This window comes from Aythya marila, assembly GCF_965140915.1.
Source record: "Aythya marila genome assembly, chromosome: 9".
Taxonomy (NCBI): domain Eukaryota; kingdom Metazoa; phylum Chordata; class Aves; order Anseriformes; family Anatidae; genus Aythya; species Aythya marila.
In genome coordinates this window covers 25,154,418-25,174,116 of record NC_139050.1, presented here as the reverse complement: position 1 = coordinate 25,174,116, position 19,699 = coordinate 25,154,418, and the positions used below count along the sequence as shown (strand labels likewise).

Below are 19,699 nucleotides of genomic sequence, written 5' to 3'. Positions count from 1 at the left end.
GTGGCCAGGCAGGAGGTGGGGATGGAAAGCTGTTTCCTTTGCACAAGTGTTTTTTCCTAAGCGGGGCGTAGCTGCTGCTGCTCTGCTGTGCCTACCCCCGAGCGCTGCGTGGGCACACATCGGCCCCGCTGCAGGCACAGAGTGGAGCAGAGAGGGGCACGGGGAGGCACCACCCGTGTCCATCTGTCCAGGCCTGCAGAAGGACCATCAGTCTGTCCTTCCTCAGAGCCTGCAAGCCGTAAGCACGGATTTAGGAGCAGGGAGAGAGTGGCAAGGACCACAGAGGGAGAGCTGTGAAAATCCCGAGGGTTACTTGTTGGGACAATTTCGATCAAGAACATGCTTGAATTTATCATGGTTTTGTTTTCCTCCCAAGCCATCCAAATCTTCAGGTTCCAACTTCTGGATTTACCGACTTGAAATGTTTGCCCCCCCTTTGTGGAAAAAATATCCAACACCTTTTAGCGTGACCCCTTGCCAGCTTTCTGAGGAGAAGCAATGCTGCAGGAGGGACAGACCCCAGCAAACCGCAGGGCTGAAGAGATCAGCCAGCTGGACTCTTCCCCATCAGTTAGCTCTCGTGGGTCTCTGGAGAGGTCTCAGAGCTTCAAAGTTCAGGCTCAGCACCTTATTTCTCTCTCAGCAGCGCCGCCAGCACCAGCCCATGCAGAAATGCTCTGTATTTTCCAGGAAAACGCCCCCATTTCAGCACACCGTGGGCGCTGTGCTTGGCGCTGGGTGCTGGCAGGTGGCCCCGCAGCCCCAGCTCCTGCCTGCCCAGCTCCTGCTGCCCCCCGACGTGTTTAACCACAGCCCTGCCGTGTGCTCCTTTGCTGTTTTGGTCACACCATGCAGCTTTCGGCTCCCGCAGCACTTTTCTGTCGGACCAATTCCTCGCCAGAAGCGTCCCAGGCAGGGGGCTGTGGTGCTCCTCTTCCTGCTTCGCCCTGGCTGCCATCTGCCACTCGGCAAGGACGGCGCCCGCCCTGTGAGGGGGAAGCAAATTTTGGCCTGCCGGCCATCTGCTCCCACCCGGCCACCTTCCTGCGGGACCGCGCAGCCGCCGCCTGTGCACCGGAGGCGGCGATTACTAAAAATACTGGGAGGACGGAGAGGAAGAGCACCAAATACCTTTCATTATTTCCCATCTGTATGCTTGATCACTGATTTCTTTGAGGTCCTGGTGCTTTCATCTGTCCTGGTGAGAGAACGAGCACAGTAAATCAAGCATAAAGGGATGGGGAAGAGGGGAAGTTGTGCCGTGCTGCAGCACAGCTCGAGCCGGGAAAGCCATTTCGTTTCCATCCACACCTGGGGTTTTGGTTCGAGATATCGCCGCGGTGGAGCATTCGGGAGTCTATTTTTACCATAAAAGCATTTCCACCCCGAAGGGTGAATGTTTAGACACGGTCTTACTGTGCTTCCTGTGTGCGTTACGTACCTCTCCGCAGCATACTGGGTGTGCACCAGTTACAAGCGAAGCCCAGCAGCTCGCCAGGGCTGCCTCCTGGCCCTGGGAACACAGGGTTTGTGTTAACCTCCTGCTGGTGCTGTGACGGCGGTGTGAGCAGCACCAGCTTCATTCTCTGCTTCCCTGCACGACAAACCATTGCACCAGCACGCATTGGGAACAGCCAAAGGAACACATCAGGATAGAAAAGGGTCAGGAACTCTGTAGCTGGGTCTCCCAAACAGCTTGGGATCCCTTGAAACAAACAAATAGAAAACCAAAAGCAAAGCACAGAGGCACGAGCTGTTTCAGAACCAAATGATCCGGGCAGGGCACTCACAACCCCAGCTCGCTTCCAAAATGCCAAAACCCAGCCGCTGCGGTGAAGTCAGGGCTGCCGGGGGTGCTCTCACAGCCAGATGTCAGCGGTGGGCCACCAAAACCGTGACACCGCTCAGGAAGAAGTTTCAGCGGATGAAGTGTTGCCATCGGTGACTCGAGCACACACCAGAGAGACGGAATTTTAAGAGAGAATTTAAAAATAACACGCATTAAAGAAAAATGCTTTTCAGCTGCTGAGATTTATGAGGAGAGCCTGGAGGCTTGCAGGTCCAACAATGCTCCAGCTGTTCATTTTTGTGATCTGAACCTCGAGGAACACCTAATGACACTCCAAAATCCTGGGAGATTGGCTCTAAAAATAACGCAGGGCCATCCTTACGTGAGGCTTTGACTTATTTTCTTTTTAATTTGATTGTTAGTGCTGTGGACCCAGCAGGTAAGTGCAGTACAACACAGCAAGGCCCTGGTCAAAGTCCCCGGCTGGCACCTCGCTGTCTGTCACGCTGCCGGCAGCTGGTGGGTTTGTTTTGCCGCTGCTTTTGTCCCCCAGCCCTTTAACCGATGGCACAGCCTGTTCTGGGGCAGCTTTCTCCCCTTTAAACGAGCTGAAGAGGCTGAGGAACCCACAACCTGGACAAGGCAAAGCCCAGACAGACCCCAGGGCTCCACGGTGCTGCCCCTGGGCACCCGCCTGCCCAGCACCTCTCCTCTCCACAGCACCCACCCCACTTCAGGTGGGCTTTGAGGCAGGTGTGCTCCTGTTTCAGTAACCAAAACCATTTATTTCATGGCCTGTTTTTTTCAAAAGTGTTACACGGTTACGGCCGCCATCAATAAAGCTGACTGAACACATCTTTTTTTTTTACCCCCAGGAAATATTAGACAAACACTGAGCTTCTGCTAACGGGCTGCAAGCTCACTGTGTAAGCAGCCTGCAGCAGATGGTGTCTAGACGTCCCACATCACCAGATGTTCCAGCTCTGTACGGGAGACAGCTTCTGCCCTTCAGCTCTGGAGCGCCGGGCACAAGGAGTACAGGAGGGCAATCAGTGCTCACACACACGCAGGCTGAGCCCACTCCGAGCTTCTCTCCAGCAACTGAACTCTGACACTCGGAGCTGGAGCTATTTGTGCTACTGTAGAACTGTTACCACTGCCCCAAACCCTCTAAATACCTGCATCTATGGAGAAATGTTAAATTTCCATAGTAACACAACTTTCTGAAAGCAACAAACAACGTGAAAGATAGGCCAAGTTTTTGCAGATTAAAAAACAACACAAAACAGAGGTAACCAAGAAACAGAGAAACACATTTATCTTTCCCAACTTTAAAAAAAAAAAATCCCTTTCTGAATTTCTAGAGAAGATACAAATAGGGTCAGGCAGGATGTCGGGCAGCTGCTTACAGAACACACCAGTTGTAGAGCAGCTTTTGCTCAGTCACTTTTCCCCGTGGCTTCTGAGGGCTGCAGACTTTTTGCCCAGTGCCTGGCGCTGCTGCTGACACCGCACAGCGTGCCGGGCCCTGCCCAGCTCCCAGCTCACCCGGCCTTGGGCTTTGCCCTGTCCTGTGCTGCCTCTGAACGCCACGTCACCCCCAGCCAGAGCTGGGAGCAGCTTTTCGGGACAGTAAAGATGTTTTTATGCTGTGTTGTTTCTGTACCCACAGGTTTGCAGGTCAGCGTCTGAAGCTTGTGATGACAGCAGACGCCTCCTACCTTTAAGCCTAACATTTTGTTATCTGAGCAGCTGATAGAACCAGAATTTCCTCACCTTTTCTCCCCTTTCCATTTCCATCTGCAAATACAGCCACAGAGTAGTGCCAGCAAAGCGCCATGTGCCAGCCAGCTGGGCTCTCAGTGGCACAGGGCACAGGCACAGCAGCTGGGTAATAGGAAGACATGAGGGAAGAACAGTGAAGTGCAGGGGACAGGGACACAAAAACCTCAACTTCTTGTCCTGTGCTGTACGTGTAGCCCTGACAGGCCAGCCCTGGGGAAGCTCAATGCTCCTACTACATGCAGAAGTGCATTCGTCTTCCTGGCTGCCTGTGCTGAGAAGTACACCAATTCCTAGAGCCTCCCTGGTTCCCTCTAAATTGCTGCAGGTGTTTTGTCTGTACCAGAAGCACGTCAATATTTTAAGTGTCGCTTTGATGGCCAACAGGCAAAGTGCAAGATTTCAGAAAATTCCTTTTAGTGGTCTCAATACATTCGATACCCAACAGGCAGTAAAAAAAGCCTTATATTTTATTTCTTGTAAAAATCTTTTAACACATGCAGACTAAAACCAGTGTAAGAAAGTATCCACCATCGTTTAAACAAATAACTATACTTAAATATAAGTGTCTGCAATTGACTTGTATAAAAATAAGGTACATTTTGCTTTTGTACAGAAATCCACTCTCCAGTTCTCATAGTGATAAACAATACACAACTCTAGTACATACAATTTCACCTGATCATTGTTTTCCATCAATTTGATACTGCTAAGGTATTATGTGCAAAAAGTTGGTAACAGTTCCTTTCCCAAAAGAAAAATGTTCTACGTGTTTTAGAAAATCAGATATTGGGCTTAAATTAAACAACTCCTAATCGATTCCTTTGTTCTCAAGTCCATTTACTGGGTTATGTACAGGCTTAGCTAGGACCTAGCGCAGGCTCAAGCCTCAGCGTCTGTGCCTGCTGTGTCCTGAGCGACTGCTGCTGTGGTGCTTGCCTTTGTGGGATCTCTCAAAGGAGCGGGACCTCTCGCGCCTGTCTCTGTGGTGGCCCCGCTCGTGCCTGTGTTTCTTGGCGACGTCAGAATGATCCCTGGATTTGCTCTGCGAACGCGAACGGGATTTTTTCCTTTTGTGACCGTGTCTGTTGGCGCTCTTCAGCTCCTCCCTGCCATGCTTGGCTTTCAGATGCGGTGAGCCATGGTTGTGGTGTCTGCGAGGGCTGCCGCTGTGGCTGCGGGACCTGCTTCTCGATCTTGAGCTGTAGGTCCCAGACAGACTCCGCCTGTTATTGTAGCTTACAGAAAAACGGTAACAAGTTAAAACATTTCGTTCACATAGCAGGGAGGGAGAAGTGAGGAATATGCTTGGTTTTTTTTTTTTTTGGTTTAGAAACTTTCAAACTACTGGAAGAAATCAGTAATATTTCTCCAGAATAGACAGCTGATGAATGATAGTGGTGCTCCCACAATACATCTTTGAGTTGTGCTCCTTTAAAAAAAAAAAAACAACAAACGAGCCCCAAACCAGAAGGTAGCGCCTTCTGCGATTCTTCTACCTCATCATGAAGCTTCCCCTCAACATCAGCTTTCTTCTTATCCCATAAAATATAACACAGAACTAATTATGGACAAAAAGATCCCCCTAAAAAAAAACAAACCACCCTGTCCCCCCAAACCTCACACCAACCGACCAACCCACTACTTACTGCCGCCTAGGAGTATGGGATCGAGACCGTGACTTTGTTCTTGACCTGGATCGACTGGCACTTCTGCTGCTTCTGCTCCTCTTGCTTTCTTTCCTCATGCTTTTGGTGGGGGCGGAGAGAAGAGAGAAGTAGGGTTACACTTCTGAGATATTCATTATTTCCATTAAGTAACTGAAAAGTAGTTCACTGTACTTCAGTTGAAGAAACCCTTTTCACAGAAGACTCCATAACCAGGAAAAAATGTTTCACCTACCCATTGTAAGGGCTCTTCGAAGCCTGCTGCCTTTCTTCTGGCTCTTTTTTAATGGTTTTGGTATTCAAGGGTACTGGGCTCTTCTCTTCGGTTTTTACTTCTCTTGGGGAAGCTACAAATTTAAATTCAAGATTAGGTATTTTACTGAGACTTTGTCATGACCACATTGTACCTTTTTGTACCCTTTGCAAGAAATTGAAATACAAACTCCAGAGCTACAGCTTCATTCCCCTCTGAGGACAGAGCAGGAAGATGCCAGGGGGTACACACATGGCAGCTTGAAGGCAACTGACTGAGCGGGGTGAGACACCCCACGCGAGGGACACCACTGACCTGCAAGCCAAGCAACAGGCTCACCTGGGACTTGATCCACCAGGGCTCAAATGGTACAAAATAAAGCCTGCCTTTACGGCCCACAAGTATCCGTCTCCAATTGTTACCATGACGGTTAATTTTCAATAGCATCAAAATAATTAAGACTGAAGAGCAAAGTCACAGATTTTTAAATCAGTGGTACAAAGACAGGAATAAAAAATAAAAAACTTCAGCAAACGCCACCATAGGTCCTGCTTTGTTCATTGGTAGTTTACAGATCAGTACCAGTATTAAGAGGTATTAGTGCCAAGACAAAACTAAAACTGTCTGTTCTTTGTATCAATAATGTTCAGACAGCGTTATTCATTGACTGATTCAAGATATGCACAAGAAGTTTTTCACTGCAGTGCCAGGAATAGCACTGTTATGTAAATTTCCCTTCAGTTTCCTGACCACAAGTTGTCCTCCTTCACTGCACTCAACAGTTGAGAAGTACATCAAGGAGGTATTTTTCAGAAACACCTGCTATGAAAGAAGTCATGAAGGCTACTACAGCCCTGCAACAGATTAAATCCAGAGAATCTCTTCCTAACACAGTGATCCTGCGTCTAGGCATTTTCATGATTACCTTAAGGAACATGTTGTTAATACATCCCTGCCCCATCTGTGGAACTGCAGGGGATTGGAAGAACAAACCCTCTTTTTTTTCTAATTTTCTATTTCATATTATTAATAACCGCTTTTAAAATTTGTTCTAAAAAAGCAAATTTCCAGCTTCTTACTTCTGTGAGAAAGAGTGAAAAAGTATAAACTGTCAAACTGTGAGCAAACAAAGGTTTGCTCACAGGGCAAACCTACTTTTTTTTTTTTTTTTTAAACACAACCGAAACACCATGTGTACTACTGGTCTCAGATAGTACTACCCAAGTTTCTGTTCAGAGAACAAGCTTACATGGTTTGGATGCAGGTGAAAAGCCACCCAGTGTTGAGAGTGCTGGAGTTCCATCTGGATTTAAGCCTTTTGCCTTCAGTTTAGCTTCCTGTAGTGCCATTTTCCTCTTTTCTACTTCTTTATCCAGAAATTCATAATTGGGCTGTTAAAATAACAAAGTGGTAAGAGGCTTACACAATTTGCATTTTTGTCCCATTTCTCCAAGATTCATCTTTTAACTATCTGCCCAGACACCTGACTGCCTTCTGTCGTGTGCTCTCACCCCTGCCTCAGAGAGGAGCAGCCACACAGCAGAGCTGTTCTGATTAGCAGGTGTGTACATCCATGTCCCCAAACACTCCCAGACAACTATGGGACAACTCAAGCAGCCACAAACACTGAACTAGAAAAAAACACAAAGATTTAACGAAGTTACCTTCTTTCTGGTATAGAGCTTAAGAGTAGTTAAGCAGATCTCCTGGATATCCTCTTCTGTACTGCCGAAGAGCAAGAACCAGTGAGGGCGGGTAGGCAGTGGGATCTGAAAACAAATTAAAAAGGCCTTAATTAGAGATTACAGACTACACTTTAAGCATTTTCACTACTATTTTCTTGAAAACAAGTTACTAGTGGTAAAAGCCATAGCAAACTGAAGAAAAATTAACACGTACCTGCAGGGCTCTAGCAGCGAGATAAATGCAAGCACATGCTATGGTCTCTGGCTGAAAGCGAACAAACACATTTGTTCGAAGGCTGTCATTCATGTAATTCCTAAAAAAAGGAATGTAGGCAAGGTTGGATCTTAGGTTTCCATCCTTTTCTTTAGAGAGTAACAGTTCTGGAGACTCAATTGACTTTATTATTTTTTCTCTTATAATATTAAACACAGTTTCTTTAGAATTATTGCATTTGATGTTTACATTTGTTACTTCTGTAAAAAGAAGTTTGCTCCATTGCCATTGTTTCTAAACACCAATGCAAGTTAATACCTTCTCCCCAGTTACGTCAAGTTGCACCATGAAGTGTCCATAGTTAACAGTCTAGCAAGTACTTTTCATCTGTCCATTTGCTTTAAACACCAATGTTTTCATATTTCAAAGTCAGTATGTTTCAAATTCAAATGCAAGCAGGAAAATACAGGATATTTTCAACCTACCATTTTCCAGAGGCTAGATGCAACCTATGAAGTTCATAGAACATCACATTTAAATCCTACGTGCACCTTGATTAACATTAACTTCATCCAGAAAGGGAAGAATCTGATTTGCTCACTGCACTCAAAATCTTCACATTAGATAAAGACCTACAGGTTAGTACTGGAACTACTCCACTAAGCTACGTTTCTTCCAGCATGGTGGCACCGCCATGAAATAGATGCCAAGAGAGATGTTTAAACAGCAGAGACCTCCAGCAATTTCTAAATTTCTGAGCTATGGGGAAGAAACAAACAGCAGTCAGGAATTATTGGCTCTACGGAACAGTGCCCCACATGGATACTAAGTGAACATGCTGCATGCACTGTATTTTTTTTTTAAAAAAAACAAAACAAATCAAAACAAAAACCTTGAGTCTAGCCAAGTGTTAAATTAGCTGAATTTATCTTGGCAGAAAATCTACCCAATGTGTCCACGGGCCCTTTAAATGCACTACAGTATACAGTAGCTAGGCAATAAACACATTTAGAGACATTGTTAACAGGTACTTCTAAAAGCAAATATACAAATCCTTTTGACACCCCGACAGAACTAGAAGATGCTGCCCGATGGATATGGACCACTTCAGTGAATCTCGGATGAGAGCTTGCACTGGGTAGGCTGGAGAGAAGGGCAGCCAAACAGGCCATCCCCAGGTCATGGGCTGAGGTGCAGAGGGCAGAGCTCTATGACTTACCATCATGGACTACCCTTTAATTAAAGAGTAGAAAAAAGAACAAAGTTAAATTGAGTTCTCCATTACAGAATGAAATCAAGCCATGAAAATAGTAAGCAGAAACAAGCTCCAGAGTATTTTAAAAGTATGTATTAATGTAGAAACTTACATCTCATTGCTTTGCATATGGATCATCAGGCTTATTATTTCTGCTACTATTTTCCTGGCTAGGAAGAGAACGGAAAACAACTTACCAGGCCGTCTGTACCAGGGTTTGATTACGTTCACATTCTAAGACTTGTAAATACATAACAATGATCTGAGGGAAAAGGGGGGAAAAAAAGAGACTCAGTTATAACATATAAGGCAACAGAAAGGAAATAACTATGCTAACCAAACGGCATTCCAAAACAATGGTGTCTCCTCCTTTGCCGATTCTGTACTCTAAGCCCACACACCATCCCATTGTGTTCAGACAATGCTCTATTTTGCTCCTTTTCTGTGATTTTGAAAAACAGTCACCTTTAATGCCTTCCAAGGAAGCAATTTCTACCACAGTCAATATGGCTATTAGCTCAAACACTCTTGCAAATACATTTGTGATGGCTACTATGGAATAAATAAATGAAATCAGATCATATTTACACCTGTGATTTTGTCCCACACACAGCTCACAGGGCTGCCTTCAAGGTAGAATAATATTTACAATTGCATTATTTTTGATGACTCACCTTATGCGGATGCTTGACATGAACACAAAATCCCAACTCCTTCAGTACCCTCCTTTCTGCTTTGATTACTTGATTTTTGGTGTTTATGTAGTTCTGATCAAGTATCAGGGGGCTTGGAGTCCTATAGTTTGCAAGAAATAAAATCAAAACTGTTTTGCATATCCAAAAATAGTGCATCTCTGTTTTCCCTTCCAACCAACTAATGGCAACAGAATCCGGTTTTCAACTCCTGCAAGCAAGTTTAAGCATTAATCTTGTGCTGTCCAAGTTTAGATAAACTAGTTTAGTTTCTGCAATTGACTGCTTCAGATTAGATGGCTAAAATGAAAACCAACTTGTCCTACTGTGTATGCAAACTACGTCGCTCCAGCTGCTGGGATGGAAGCCACCTTTACGGTGAGGATCTCAGGGAGCCTTTTTACTTCTTGATAGCGATGGGGGAAGGAGCGTGAGGCAACTACCTTAGCTAGGCAGAACTTCAAAGCAAAAACAAGCTAGGAGAGCTTTCTGAACAGTTTTACTGACGTTAAAGTGGCAGGCTTGTGCTTTTCCAACTGCAGTTTTCTATGCACCAGAAGTCAAAATTATTCAGATCTTGAGAGGAGACAGCCCTGCTACTGCAACGTACAAAAAGCCTGTAAAACCATGAATTTAAACTCTAAGGTGTGCCTGTGGCTCTGCACACTGCATCCACTGATCAGTATGTGCATCTGTAAACCAATCACTCATTTGACAAAGAAAAACTCCTAAGTCTAGCACTAGCATGTCAACTCCTCATTCCTCCCAAATCCACAAACTGAACAAGGCATTTTTTTAATTGCAGCTGAAGTAACTTGCCGTATGGTTTACCCACAAGCACCATACCTCAACTTGTTCATCTTCCCAACTCCTCAAAGAAAGCTCAACCGTTGCCCTGTCTTACTACACCTTACAGATCCTCTGTGCTTTCCAGTGCAGAACAGTATTTGTGCAACTAGTTACGCTCTAATAAACCACAGACTGTTTACACCATAAACCTCGTCCATTCCAAACACTGGTGACAAATTTATTTCACATTATCTTGAACAGAAAACAGTAAGGCAAAGTGGATGTCAAATACAGCGCCTATTTTATGAGACGAAGTGTTTCACTGGTAAGTTGTCTTTTTGGACCCAATGCACGTTCCACACCTTGGTCACATTTCTTTTCCCTGACAGGTCAGAGCACAAGGAACGCTCAAAAACCCTTCCAGGTTCCCATCCCAGGAAGAAAGGGTCAGCTGAATCACAAGGCTGACTGAAGGACTCCCCGGCTGCAGTAACCCACAATTTACACTAGGCAAGGTTTCTGCAGCCACCTGGAAGGATGCTGATCACCACTGGTTAAAGGAAGCAGGAGCTCCCCCCAGCTCTCCCCAAAGGCGAAGAGGAACAACTCCCAGGACATCTGAAATCAACTCCTGCAGCTTCATGGTGCCAGGAAGGACCCGCAGCTCAATAGGAGCCACACCACTTGTCTCAGTGCTCTCTGGTACACAGAAGTCACTTCTCTCATTCATTCAGTGCGACTTTCATCACAGCAAGTTTACATGGCTTGTGATTACAGCTATTTTAAACATGACCCAGTCAAAACACGTAGTTTTTCAGAAAGTAACTGGAGAATAGACTTGAAGTTTAATGTGACTGCTTCTCCAGAGAAGTTACGGTATTATTTTACTCATCAGAGGAGTCTGAACTTAAAGCTCTGGGGTAGGAGGAGGCTGCTTCAGAGAACCACCTTAAGTTCTTCAAAACAGTGAAACTGATTCACTTCCAACTGCTTTCACCTAACAACACTGAGTTTTAAATAGCATTTCTTCACAATTTTATCTAGCCATCACCAGCATAACAGGGTCTGCGAGTCATCAATGAGAGCAGGAACCTAAGTTTAGGCATCCAGGCTCATCTTAGCTCATTAGCACCACACTTCAGAGGCATCCACCTCACATCAAACAGCCAGAGCAGCTGGGGTTTAAGGTCACGCGTGAGACAGCGTGACCAGGTGGGATCACTCAACCACCTGCAGCAGGCTCCCGACCCTTCACAGGGCTTTCCATGCTCTGACAGCTCTTTAAGGAAGTCATTACCATGAAAACAACAAGCCAGCTAAAAGTGCAACAGGAAAGGCTGTAAAGCTTACTTCACCTGAAGTTTTCACAATCCTACATGGCAAGAGGATCACTACAAACTGCTCATACATGCTCAACAGCTAAGTGTGGGAAACTCACAATTAATAGACATTGGAAGTGTGCTTCACTCTCTTGTCTTGAGTTACCTTGGCCACCTGTGACATACAAGTTCTAGGAATCTACCACAGAAGCCATGAAGCTTTAAACTGAAGCCATCAGTTTATCTGACGGTACTTCCAGAAACAGAAAGAAGTTGTGGCCTTTTATCTACTTCAGCAAATTTACAGATCTGTGTAAGGCTTCACTGCACCTTGTTATTAACACGAGGGAAGTTCCCCCCTGAAACAGGTTGGTCAGTTCAGCACTGCTGCCATCAACTCCCACGTGTTGGGACGTGCAGTTATTCACAAGTTTCAGATTCACAAGTATTCAGATGTTTCCAAGAGGAAAACTCCTGAGCCTTCCTACTCAGAAGGGCAGTAGGAGGAACTTTGCTCCTGTATTTGCTGCACTTAGCTCTCAGTCCAAGCAGGAATTGTTTTTAGGCCCAGGTAACAAGGTAGAGAACATTAATTTGTAAGCTTATACATGAAATATAAGCTTCAAGCCCTACATAGCAAGGCACTATTACAAATTATCACAAATGCCTACATTTTCTTATAAACCAGCACTAGTGCTCCAGATGAGACCTTATAGAGAGCACAGCGCCCGTTCTGGTGAGCCCATCCAGTCACAAAACTTCTGCATTTAGAGACAGCACAACAACCCAGAAGGTAAACAGACCGTAACATGTTTGCAACAGAATTATAAATATCCTTTTTTTAATCCCTCTGACAAACAAGATCTGTGCTCTTGACACAACCACAGCTTCGTTAGATGCAATATTAAAATTGCATGTCTTTGGAACATCTAACGTGTTGGAGGAAAAGTACCCTGCGTGTGGTTTTGTTTAAAGTGCAACAAGTACTTCTGGTAAGTGCAGCGTAACGTCAGCATCTCGCTTCAATGACCAGACAGATCTCTTACACCACTCAATGTGAAAAGAAGTCAGGTTCTACGTTTGTCTCCAACACCATAAATACAAGCACTGTGCATTTATAGACCAGTTAAGAAGGCTAAGTTTTGTGAATTAATGCAGGCCACTTCAACGTAAGTGTATAAACCTGACGGCTGCAGCAGAGGTGCAGAACAGCTGAGTAAGCCTCAGACCAACGCTTGGAAGGTCACAGATGACAGGAGTCACATTTGGTTGAAGCCTCGCGAGGCCTTTCTGCAGCTTCCAGGCACATTTAAGATAAATAAAATCAACTTCAAACTACATTCTGCATGTTAAACATCAGTTGTACTTGGCTCAGAACAGACGTTTCAGCACACATTTGTAAAAGCAGTGTTTTCATAATACGAGCTTTTCTTCATGCACACAAACATTTCACATGCAATACTACATGACATATGCTTGTGAAAGATTCCAAAGAAAACGTGCTTGTCCAAAACACTTCTTTTAAAGCTTTTTCTTATTTCTCAGTATTAGAAATACCACCTAATAGCAACTCGGTTGACTACAAGACTTACAAAAAGGAAATTCCAATGCAATTCCCATTCTGCAAACACACACATGTAAGGGAGCACTTACATCATCATTTATATAAAAAAAACTTTACAAATGTAAGACTTCTGTACCTTTGTGAAGGCAAGTTTTACTACGGATTCAAGCTACAATTATACAGATCCAGAAAGTGGAACCAAGAAACCAAAATTGTTTAAGAAAGCAAGCCCACTCAGACTACTCAACCTTCACGTGTGGGGTTAAGAGCTTCAGTTAACAGAAATACTAGACTAGAAGCAAAAAAAAAAAAAAGTACAGCAGCCTAACTTCATTTCAGGTCTGGGTTGTGTGTGAGAAACTAACTACAGCCTAAGTGTTAGCTTCAGATAAAAGAAGATTAAGCTAGTATTCTAAAAACCTGGACAGCAAAGAAAAAAGCTTATAACAAGATACAGGAGTTCTTCCAAATGGTTCACCAGCGGCCAACCTGTTTGTCCCCCGATTCCAGTGACCTATTCTCAGAGCACTGGCTTCTCCTTGGGGATTTTCGATACTTCACTCACTGTTGCCATGACGACAGCTTCATCTTTATGTACCACTCCACATCACCCAGGCTTTGGTAAATGTAGCTGGTCGCTGTATAGTCGGTTGCAAGGGAAAAAAGAGTTGAAGTTAATAACGTGTACAGATTATGCGATTGTAATCTTGTAAAAAGTACAGAAAAAACGTTTACATCCTGCTTGTAAAAAAAAGAAAAGCAAGCCTGAATGTCAGGCTTCCGCATCTTTAGATTAATTTCATGCAGATTCACTCAGAATCTCAGAGCAACAATACCCATTTCTCCAGAAAATAATGGGTAGAAGTGCACGATTTCTCTCGACATGATGCGTTTTAGACACCATGTAACATGCATAAGTGACATTCTGATTTGGAACAGGCTAGCTGGAAAGATTTAAGTTCACAGGTTAAGTTCAGTTTCTCTGATCCTTTGCATGGCACAAAGAAACGACTAATTTGTGTTCTCCTTGCAAAGAAAAGCATTGCGTATGATTAATTAACCTTCAACGTCTGGATCAAAGCCAAAACATTACAAATCTCTGAACCAGCTTCAATAATCTAATAACCAGACTCCTTTCTCCCAACTGTGGTTAAGAAGCAATACTACAGAAGTCACCTTCAGTGTAACTTCAAAAAAAAACTCTCAGGGCCAACAGCTTCAAAGGAAAAGCAAAGAAAAACAACCCAAAAACCTAAGTTCCTTTCATTGTGTAACACTAGCCCATTCTTCTTTTATCTGAAGCTAACTAGCAGAACTTAGCATGAGACAGTAAAAGCCGACATTTTAGATGCCACAGAAGCACAACCAGAATAAACGTGCTGAGAAACAGCTGGCTTCCCTAAGGGATTTCTACTCTACTTTGAAAAGTTAACACAACTCAGTTTGAGCTCCTGTTAACGATACTGAGCAAGCAAGAAAGTGTGAATTTAAAGATCTAGGTGAAAACAACCACTTCTCTACAACTATAGATTACCCCAAGTTCTAAGCAAAGCTGTTTCACCACAGCTGAAATCTCCAACCCGTCTATAACACTGCTGCACCACGGACTTTAACAAATCTGATGTTTAACAGTAACCCCTTCCTTTCGGCCATTCCTTGCTCCCTCCAACGCACCGTGTTAATTTGCTTTCCACATGAGAACATCCATCACTTCACACACAAAAAGCAGCATTAGGCACTTGCAGCTGAGAACAGCTCTACAACTAGAGCACACGCATTATCCGGATCTGCACACAGATCAGGTGAGCTCACATTCCCACTTCACTGACTGACACAAACACACAGTGCCATAAGAAACAGAAGTCTCACTTTTCGCAATTAAAGATGCCTTCAGCTTCCCAGGCTCAATTACACATTCCTTGTTGAAGTCGTGTCATTAAAGCTGTAAACACTGCAGGCCAGACCAGACTTTCTTCAGATTCTAAAACCGCTACTTCTAAAAAGCAATACTGCTATCGCTGGCAGAGGTTCAGCTTTCATCTTTTGTAAACTGGTGCTTTATTGCCACTATAACCCCATTTGGGTGGGCACACGCTATCATAAAAGCATTAGAACTGCTGAACATTGTTAAAAGCCTAGAGAACACGCAGCAAATTGGCTCATCACACCTAGCACTACCTTTCAAGAACTGCAAGGCACCAAAAAAATCAATTAGCGGTGTACCTAAAACTACAATCACGGACCTAAAACTACAACCAAGACTCAAAAGACTTGTAGCTAAATAAATAATAAAAGAGTCTACCAAACGGTCAAAAGTAACATTCGAAGAGGTCAGCACTGAGCTGTACTGCCTACAGAGCAGGCAACGCGCGCTCCTTTCTCAATTTTAGGTCGTTGAACTTAGCCTGGAAAAATACTGTGAATCGAGAACTGCAGCGCACATTAGTGACAGAAGGTGCTGGTGCCGAGAAGGAAACCACCCTTACCTTTTTGCTCTGAGCTGGCGCAAGTGGTGGAACACGTTGATCACATCCCTTATCCGCCGGGGCGCCTCCTCGATTTTGGACGCAAGATTGATGCAGGCCATGGCAACAATCTGAAAGGAAGCCCATTTCCACCGGGTTACTTAGGCGGTGACGAGAGAATTAACGCTAGCTAAGGATTAATAGCGTACAATTAAAGAGAAGCGCGGCCTGGAGGCCGGCGGGGAGCGGCACGGCGCCGCGCTCACCTCGAAGCTGTGCTTGACGAACGACTTGGAGTAGAAGAAGCGGTGGAACAGCACCTGCCCCGTCGCCATGGCCACCTGCGGAGAGGGAGCGGCGGCGGGTGAGGGCGGGAGGCGCTGGGTGAGGGCTTGAGGCCCTGAGGCAGCGCCGCCTCAGCCCGCCCGGCCGCCATTTTGTGCCGTGCTCCCGCCGCCCCCCCCCCGTCCCGCCCCGCCTCACCACAATGGCGGCCGCCCCCCCCCCTCCTCCTCCTCCTCCTCCTCCTCCTCCCCACAGCCCGGCCCGGCCCGGCTCAGCCCCCCCCCGACCTGCGGCAGGCGGAGGAGGATGCCGGCCGCCTGGATGAGCTCGCAGCCCAGGATGCGCAGGTCGGTCTCGCACTGCAGGTCCAGCCCGTCCTGCATGGACGGCGTCGGCGACAGGCGCTCCTCGGGGATCAGCGAGTGGTCGATGGTCAGCGACACCTCCGAGTACAGCCGGTCGCCGATCAGGATGCCCGGAGCGGCGGCAGCCGATGATGAGGACGAAGCAGGAGCCGGCGGGGCGGCGGCGGCGGCGGCTGAGGCGGCGGCGGGGGCGGCTGAGGAGGAGGAGGAGGAGGAAGAGGAGGCGGCGGGGGGGGCCGGGAGAGCGGCGGCGGAGGCCATGATGGCGCCGCGCGTCCGCACCCGCGGCCGGCCACGCAGCGACTAGCACAGCCCCGCGCCGTGACGCAGCGCCCCGCCGCGCCGCGCGGGGCACGCCGGGAAAAAAGAGTCCCCCCCGCGCCCCGCCTCAGCGCCCTGACAGAGCCTGAGGGGGGGCTGTGGGGAGCTCCGCCGCGCTGCGGGGCGCTGTGAGGAGCCCTGGGGGTTATGAGTTATTATAAACACGTTTCCAAGCCAGTTCTGAACCCACTTTGACTCATTAAAAATGTTATTTCTGCCCGCTGCACCGTAATGGTGGCTGTTGACTGCAGACACGCTGCGTATGAAGCGTTTATTTCTAGTAACATTACTGAAGAGCTGGAAACACCTCCCTGTGTATCAAGCTGTTATTACTGTAATAGTTTACTACCACCGTTGTCTGTGCTGCTTGAGGAACAGCTCTGTCAAACGCCAAAAGGGCGGTGGGCAGCTGCGTACCCCATCGGAACACACGGTTTTACAGAGCCCAGCCCCGTTTCGGCAGAAATGCCCCCAGAGCTCGGCACAGCCGGGCCCCGGCTCCTCCCGGGGGCCGCAGCCCCGCAGCAGCCCCCTCCCGGCCGGGCCGCCGCGGGGGCGGCGGAAGGACACTTCCCGTCTTTCGCGTCACTTCTCGGAACGGCAGCGCCGCGCCCGCCTGCCCGCCCGCCCGTATCCTTCCGCGGCCGCGCGCCCGGCCGGGACTACCCGCCCGCAAGGAGACGCGAACTGCCAGCGAGGCCCCGCCCCTCAGCGGGCAGCTTCGCAATCTGATTGGCTCCCGCGGCGTGATTGGCAGCTCCCTGTGCCGTCAGCCGGCCGCCATGTTGTGTGCGGGGCAGGGAGCGGCCGCTGTGGGGCCGTGTCCTCGGCTGGCCCCGGGGTCCCCGCCCGGCTCTGAGGGCAGGCACGGCCCAGTACGGCCCGGTACAACAGGGTCCGGCCATGTCATATATTTCACACAAAGCACCACACCACACCGCAGCCCCCTCCTACAGCCCTGCTGCCAGTTCACCAGCTCACCCCACCCGTTCCCCCACAGCTCCTCACCGACCTCCTGTGGGTTGTGGAGCGGGACAAGGGGCCCCAGCAGTGCTCAGCGGGGATATCCCCACAGAACAGGCTCTAGGCCCCCAAAATGCACCGCCTAACAGCTACCCACAGCAATTTGGTGCCTCTCTGTGGGCTGTGTCTGTCAGGTGTGCTCACCAGCACCGCTGTGACCTTGTGGGACAGGCAGAGTGCTCTGCAAAGATGGTTTTCCCCCTCTGGTTATTGAGGAAGAGTAAACCTGACAGGAGCAGAGGGCTTGGAGAAGCATAAGTTTGCCCAAATCCCAAAGAGTAGGGCCAGGTTGCCGTATAGCCCCTGACTGCGCAGAGCCAGAGCAGTTCCCTGCCTCCGGGGTCTGTTACACTGACAAAACCTGAGATAGGAAGGAATTTGTGGAGAGACACAGATCCCAGGTTTCAATCGGTGACAAGAGATGGCTGCTGGACCTGTCCTGGGAGGAAAGAGCCGTGGGTGCTGTGCCTGGCCCCATGGCCGAGGTGCTGAGTGTGCGGGTGGGGCAGGGCGGCCGGGCAAACATTGAACGTGACAAAGCCCCGTGGAGATCACCAAGTCCACAGTCCAACGTTTGTCTGGAAGCCTTCCTTTCCCTTCCTAGTTTGGGCTCTGAAGGCCAGTCTGTACCTATTATCAAAACAGGGCCTTTTCATAACCATTCAGTTGCTTTTCTGGTTTTCCCCAGTCCTGGGAGGTGCTGGGCTTTGTGGCTCAGCAGGGGTTGTAGGAGCTGGGAGGGTTGGCGTGCTCACCCAAGCTTCCTGTGCCTTTCACAACTTCCCTCCCTGTAGCCATGTACTCATACAGTCACTAAGAAATAAAAAATACAAATACAGAGATTCGAAAAGCCCACCACCACTTCAGGAAGATCACTGGTCTTTTAGAAACCTCCAGCAGCCCTCTGTGGTGCACTGGACTTCCCTTGGCTGCGCAGTGCACACACAATGCTAGTGCTAAGTGTCTCTGCAACCGCAAAAACAATTTACACAACACTGAAAGTGCTAAAGATCAAAGGAATAATAAAAAAAAAGGAGCTGGGGAAAAATTACCACAGTTGTTTCTGTTCTCTAGCCCTCAGATTCTGAAGGTGAGAATACCAGGTGGATGGGTGTTTGCAGGAGGTGAGCAGCTCTTTCCGTTTTCAAAGCAGTTAGCGATACGTGCCAAAAAGTCTGGAAAGAAGGAAAAACAAGAGTCATGTAAGCAGCAGGTGTCACTCATTGCAGTGGAATTTGCCTGCTTTTTTTTTTTTTTTTCCTTTCCCCTGCTCATGCACACACCCATGGTGTATTGGTTTTTATTTGCCCCAGTTTTCCAGTTGCGCTTCAGTGGTTTAAAAACCCGCATGTATTTTCTTTCATTTTCTTTCTTTCACAGGCTCACACTGCTTGTACCATTCTTAACAATTCTTGTCCTTTTTTTTCTTTTTTTTTTTTTTTTGTGCAAATATTTTCTTTTAATTCAGTAGAGTTGAGCAATGTGTTGTCCGCACAGCTGTTGTGCAATTGGAAGTTTTAGCAATGCCAGGAAGTTTTGCTGTAGCAAGTTTTTTAAAAAAATAAATAAAAAAAAGGAACAGTCTGCAGGAGCTGGTGAGCCGGTACTCGATGTCTTTGGCCGGTAAGGTGGGGTTGCATTAAGGCTGTGTTTCGTAACACCGTCCACAGGAGGTGAAGTCCCTGTGGCCTCCGTGCTGTAGCACCACACCTACATGCGCACTGTAGGCAGCCTGAGCCTGTTAACAAAGCCATTTTAATAACTTTGTGTCTCGTTGCCAGGAACCAGTACACTGCCGGAAAGTGATGGCGATGAATAATTGCTGGTTGAATCATGGAAGTCAGCACGTTAGCGAACCGAATTCTGTGCCCTTTGGCCCGGAGCTGTATTCGTAAGCTCTTTCTTTAAACCCTCTGCGTGCAGACAGCTACTGGCACAAAGAGGACACCAAAAGGCCAGCCTTTGGTTTCAGATGCTCACACGTCACCGGCTACATTCACGCACAGCATTGGCAACGCTGGTGCCCAAACAGATCTGGCATCAGTGCCGTTGTGCCTCCAGCCAACACAATTGTTGTGACAGAGGGAGCAGTCCCTGGCTCATCTGAGTGGTGGCTACGTGGGGCTGGATGCGGCGGGGTGTTGTGTCTCCCAGTCCATGGTGTCCATCCCGCTCCCCTTTGCCCCCTCGTGCTTCACCCCACAGCGCTCCTTCCCTCTTCCCTGCTGCTG

At 47.4% G+C, this 19,699-nt stretch overlaps 1 protein-coding gene across 1 annotated transcript; it reads right to left on the bottom strand.

The window, feature by feature from the left end:
* Positions 1–4,023: 4,023 nt before the first annotated feature.
* CCNL1 (cyclin L1) lies at positions 4,024–16,446 on the bottom strand. The gene is made up of 11 exons (XM_082767314.1): positions 16,047–16,446; positions 15,741–15,815; positions 15,496–15,605; positions 9,320–9,440; positions 8,843–8,907; positions 7,391–7,490; positions 7,156–7,260; positions 6,741–6,882; positions 5,474–5,585; positions 5,221–5,319; positions 4,024–4,809 (listed from the first exon to the last, which is right to left on the bottom strand). Exons 1-11 carry the CDS (start codon positions 16,383–16,385, stop codon positions 4,461–4,463), a joined length of 1,617 nt encoding a protein of 538 aa, XP_082623440.1. The 5' UTR covers positions 16,386–16,446; the 3' UTR covers positions 4,024–4,460.
* Positions 16,447–19,699: the final 3,253 nt, after the last annotated feature.